We start from the raw sequence: 5,821 nt of genomic DNA, 5'->3' as shown, positions 1-5,821 counted from the left end.
AGCTGCTAAACTTAATATTTTAAGTTGGATCAGCTTAAAACTACAATTCATTTTAACATATTACAATCAACATTAGTTGATTTAACTTGTGAGTTGAAAGGACTTAAGTTGATTTAACTTAATATTTAAAGGCAGCTGCTAAACTTAAGTTTTTAAGTTGAATCAGCTTAAAACTACAATTCATTTTAACATATTACAATCAAAATTAGTTGATTTAACTTGTGAGTTGAAAGGACTTAAGTTGATTTAACTTAATATTTTAAGGCAGCTGCTAAACTTAAGATTTTAAGTTGGATCAGCTTAAAACTACAAGTCATTTTAACATATTACAATCAAAATTAGTTGATTTAACTTGTGAGTTGAAAGGACTTAAGTTGATTTAACTTAATATTTTAAGGCAGCTGCTAAACTTAAGATTTTAAGTTGGATCAGCTTAAAACTACAATTCATTTTAACATATTACAATCAAATTAGTTGATTTAACTTGTGAGTTGAAAGGACTTAAGTTGATTTAACTTAATATTTTAAGGCAGCTGCTAAACTTAAGTTTTTAAGTTGAATCAGCTTAAAACTACAAGTCATTTTAACATATTACAATCAAAATTAGTTGATTTAACTTGTGAGTTGAAAGGACTTAAGTTGATTTAACTTAATATTTTAAGGCAGCTGCTAAATTTAAGATTTTAAGTTGGATCAGCTTAAAACTACAATTCATTTTAACATATTACAATCAAAATTAGTTGATTTAACTTGTGAGTTGAAAGGACTTAAGTTGATTTAACTTAATATTTTAAGGCAGCTGCTAAACTTAAATTTTTAAGTTGAAACTGGTGAAAACTTTTTACAGACGCATGCATAAGCTACATTTTCAATGAAATTGTCATATTTTTTTAGAAAATACATACCAAATGATATCTTTTGCTCTTTTCTCAGTCATCTTCAAAGAACTAGATATTTCATCATTCTGGGAAACCATCAGTTCAGTCGGTGAGTGCTGTGTCAAATGATTTTATTCACTTAGTGGTTTTATCAGGGTTTTATTGCGATTAGATAAGGAAATTGATTTACAACTTGCCCCATGTTCATCACTTCACGAATCATTTCTGTTTTAAAATAAAAATACTGCAATTCTTAAATACAAAACACTCATGTTTATATACACTAGTGCAGAAAAGCGGTTAACAATCGATATAATACAAGATGCATGCCCTTTTATTCCGGAATAGATCCTTGTTCTTCATTACACTGAAACTGAAAATGTCTCTTTTGTAGTAGCCCACAAAACCGCTGAGGTCAGAAGTATGAATGGTGCTGAAGTGTGGCATGTTCAGGAGAACCAATCGGAGGACAGATTGAATCTGGCAGCCAGAGCTTCTGGTTAAGACTCAGGTACTGGAATTAAAAAAAACAGCCAATCAGAAAGAGGATATTTACATTTTAGCCACTTGCCAACAGTGTTGGGGGTAACGCATTACAAGTAACGCAAGTTATCTAATAATATTACTTTTTCCAAGTAACTAGTAAAGTAACACATTACTTTTTAATTGACAAAAAAAATCTGAGTTACTTTTTCAAATAAGTAATGCCAGTTACTTTCCCTCCCCATTTATTGATTAAAAGCTAAATGTTGAGAGAAATTGTGAGTAAGATGTTACTTTAGTTCTAGAATAAATGTGAACATGCTTCAAAACAGATACAGTGTTCCTCAAAACGAATAAACACTGAAAACACTGAAATTCAACACAAACCTGCAATAATTAAATATGTTAAATAATACAAACATCCTTTATGTATTTAATCCTATTTTATTAACCAATATATTTCCTGCTGAACTTCGATGATCCAGTGCATCCATACTAATAAGCAAAAATTACTTAAGATAATCTAACATTTGTTTTCCTTTTTTTTATTGCTGAAGAGTTGAAATTTTTTTTCTGCGGTCTACTCTACAGACTTTTGGTGTAAAAAGGCTTTTACATTTGCCAAAAATATAACTTTTTATATTAAAAACAAACAAGCAAGCCCTGCCCAGATTTAAACAGTAACGCAAAAGTAACGTAATGCATTACTTTGCATAAAAAGTAACTAAGTACTGCAATTAGTTACTTTTTCAGAGAGTAACTCAATATTGTAATGCATTACCTTTAAATGTAACTTTCCTTTAAAGTTCTTAGCAATGCATATTACTAATCAAAAATTAAGTTTTGATATATTTACGGTAGCAAATTTACTAAATATCTTCATGGAACAAGATCTTAACATTCTAATGATTTTTGGCATAAAATTAAATCGATAAATTTGACCCATACAATGTATTTTTGGCTATTGCTACAAATATACCCAGGCTACTTAAGATATAAATGATACATTTACCAAAAACATTTGTTTTACTTTTTTTTTTTATTGCTGAAGAGCTGACATTTTGTCTTCTGTGGTCTACTGTACAGACGTGAATTTACTTTTCTCTACGCCTGAGGCTTTTGGTGTGAAAAGGCTTTTACATTTGCCAAAAATATAACTTTTTATATTAAAAACAAACAAACAAGCCCTGCCCATGATTTAAAAAGTTTAACGCAAAAGTAACATCATGCAGTACTTTCTAAGTACTAAGTAATCCCCAACACTGCTTGCCAAATAATTTTTTTAGCAATAGAGCCATATTGTTATTAAGTACATATGTGACCCTGGACCACAAAACCAGTCATGAGGGTCAATTTTTAAAATTGAGATTTATGCATTATCTTAAAGTTTAATAAATAAGCTTTCCATTGATTTGATTTAGAATAGGACGATATTCTGGAATCTGAGGGTGCCGAAAAAAACATATTAAGAAAATCGCCTTTAAAGTTGTCCAAATTAAGTTCTTAGCAATGCATGTTACTAATCAAAAATTAAGTTTTGATATATTTACGGTAGCAAATTTACTAAATATCTTCATGGAACATGATTTTAATATCTTAATGATTTTTGGCATAAAATTAAATCGATAATTTTGACCCATACAATGTATTTTTGGCTATTTCTACAAGATATAAAGATATTAAAATATTAATTAAGATATAAATTATAAATTTATAAATTAACCAAAAAGCCAAAAGGTGATTAAAATAGAGTAATTTGTGTTTAGTTTTATTTTGAATCAGCTAATCAAGACTGAAAAAAGTGCATTTGTGTTGCTTTTTCTTTACAGTGTTTTGGGAACGTTAGTCCTGTCATTGAGCTGAAGATCTCAGGATGAAGTGAGGTGAGTCAAAGTATTTACCGGAACGTAGAGGACAGGTGTCAGGAGGTGGTGAGTGTGTTTTGCATCTGTCAGCACTGTTAGCGGTCGATGAGCTGCTTTAGCTTCACTGCGCCTCCACTTCGCCCGACGGTTCTGGAACCAGATCTAAACAAATGTGACACAGAAATATTACATGAAACATTCACAAACTTTATTTTTTTAACTATATATGACCCAAAACCAGTCATAAGTGTCATAAGCTGAATAAATAAGCTTTCCGTTGATGTTTGGTTTGTTAGGATCGGACAATAATTGGCCGAGATACAACTATTTGAAAATCTGAGGGTGCAAAATAATCAAATATTGAGAAAATCACCTTTAAAGGTGCTAAAATGACGTTCTTAGCAATGCATATTACTAATCAGAATTTAAGTTTTAATATATTTACAGTAGGTAATTTACTAAATATCTTCATGGAACATGATCTTTTTAATATCCTAATGATTTTTGGCATAAAAGAAAAAATTATAATTTTGACCCATACAATGTATTTTTACAATGTATATAAATATATACTACAACTACAACTACTAAGGTATTATATAGGTTCAAATATATCTATATTATTTTACACAAACATTATATTAAATATTCTAAAATATTATAATATATTAAAAAGTTATTTCAAGTTATTAAAATATATCAGAAACAGGATATATATTATATAAATATTATATAAATAATGTATTATTTTAAATAGTCAAAATATTAGGTACATTATTCATTGTTATCTCTTATACAAATTAGAATTAGAATCCATTACATTACACATTTTAGGTCCAAGCTTTTGGATTACTTTCAGATTACTTTTGACATAACTCATTTATCACATTGATATAGTAGGATAATATGTACCATATTTATTAAAAAAATACAATGAGTAAAAAAAAAAATACATTCAATTCTTTGTAATTAACAACATAAAGTCCATTAAGGTTTCCCAAACTGGGATTTGTAAAGGAACATTTAATGATGAATCAAACAAATAATTGATTTCATTAAAATGTAACATTAGAATAAACCATTTAAAATAACGTGAATCAAAATAAAAAATGAAATTTTAATTTTATTTATTAATTATTAAACAAAAATATTTTAGTGCTGTCAAACAATTATTTGCAATGCATAATAAAAGTTTCTTTACATAATATATATGTAATATACATAGTATATATTTGTAAATTTGTTAAAATATCTACATGTATATATTTTGTATTCATATAAATTATATTATATAAATATATTTAATATATAAACAAAACATATTTTTCTTCAATATATCCATGCATGCATGTGTGTGTATAAATTTATATATACATAATAAATATCCACAGTACACACACATATATTATGTAAACATAAACTTTAGCAATTTGGATGTGATTAATCGCGAATAATTAATTGTCAGCACTCATTTATTTTAAGATGTAATCATGCAATCAATAAAAAAAGTAACTTTACTCTGTAATTTTAAATGTAATTTAATCTAATTAGAAGTTCTTAATTTGTGTAATCTGATTATTAATCCAGAATACATGTAATTAGTTACTACCCAGCTCTGATTATGATATATTATCAATATGTTTCCTTTATATAAATTCATTAATCGTGTCACAAATCCAAAAAGCTAACAGGTGATTAAAATTCATATTCAGTGTCAGTTCATACTTAAAGTAGTGTGTTTTCAGCAGATGGTGTGTAGTACCTGTACTCTTCCTTCAGACAGCTGCGTTCGACAGGCAAGTTGATCTCTGGTGTGAACGTCAGGATAGTGTGTCTCCTGAAAAACTCTTTCCAGCTCCTCCAGTTGGCTCACAGTGAACGTGGTTCGTACCCGTCTGCGACCGGACCGACGAGCTGTAGTGTCAGAAATACATTCAATATAAGAGCTACAAAGATCTCATTTAAAAAGAGAGAACAAATAAGGACGCACCTGTGTATGGGCTAACTTTAGGAGCATCTGTTTTTATCTTGGTCTGTGTGCATTCAGATGTTTTAAGTTTCTTGTCTGTTCTTTCAGATTGCACACTCGAACAAGAAGGTTTTTTCAGTATTTCCTCGATAGAGTGTGACAGAAATTTTGGGCTGTTTGTGGACGATGTGTCCAAGTGTTGCTCTAACTCCACATCCACTAATTGCATTGTGCACCCTCTTTGAATCTCCTCCAGTGTTTCAAAAGTTCAGGATACTGTCCTAGAATGACTTGAAGCTCTCTAATAAGCAGAGTGAGACGTCTGTGTGTGTTGATATGATTGAAGCTTTCATAGGAGGAGCAGCAGGTTTATTGTGTAACAAACCTCCTCAGTCATAAATGCTTTACCTCATTGTGAGCCACTTTTTTGGATTGGTTACTAAACACAGCATAGCAATCAATATAACTTCTTGTTAAGATTATTAAAAGAGCATTTTATGTAAATTATGATTATAGTTTTTAATTAAGCAGTTGTTTTGGAAAGGACTCTTTATTAATAGTTTGTAGTGCACAGATGTCTGTTTATGCAACATGCGTATAAAAATGCGTCTTTAGACAACAGCGAC

General features: G+C 29.4%; 1 protein-coding gene across 1 annotated transcript; it reads right to left on the bottom strand.

Annotated features, from left to right (window-relative positions):
- Positions 1–1,021: 1,021 nt before the first annotated feature.
- On the bottom strand, positions 1,022–5,520 carry LOC141332727 (intestine-specific homeobox). Its single transcript, XM_073837693.1, has 4 exons — positions 5,217–5,520; positions 4,989–5,140; positions 3,263–3,388; positions 1,022–1,392 (listed from the first exon to the last, which is right to left on the bottom strand). The coding sequence occupies exons 1-4, from the start codon at positions 5,422–5,424 to the stop codon at positions 1,294–1,296; spliced, it is 585 nt and encodes a 194-aa protein (XP_073693794.1). The 5' UTR covers positions 5,425–5,520; the 3' UTR covers positions 1,022–1,293.
- Between the last annotated feature and the right edge of the window lie 301 nt (positions 5,521–5,821).

Source organism: Garra rufa, chromosome 4 (assembly GCF_049309525.1).
Source record: "Garra rufa chromosome 4, GarRuf1.0, whole genome shotgun sequence".
NCBI lineage: Eukaryota > Metazoa > Chordata > Actinopteri > Cypriniformes > Cyprinidae > Garra > Garra rufa.
The sequence above is the reverse complement of the archived record's forward strand: the minus strand, read 5'-3'. Positions and strand labels throughout refer to the sequence as shown.

Excerpts from the sequence above, each read along its gene's own strand:
- LOC141332727 (XM_073837693.1), bottom strand. The coding sequence starts at position 5,424 with ATGCAATTAGTGGATGTGGAGTTAGAGCAACACTTGGACACATCGTCC. Across the intron at positions 5,141-5,216 it reads TAAAGTTAGCCCATACACAG|CTCGTCGGTCCGGTCGCAGA; the intron begins GTGCGTCCTTAT and ends CTGACACTACAG. Across the intron at positions 3,389-4,988 it reads TGTCTGAAGGAAGAGTACAG|ATCTGGTTCCAGAACCGTCG; the intron begins GTACTACACACC and ends ACATTTGTTTAG.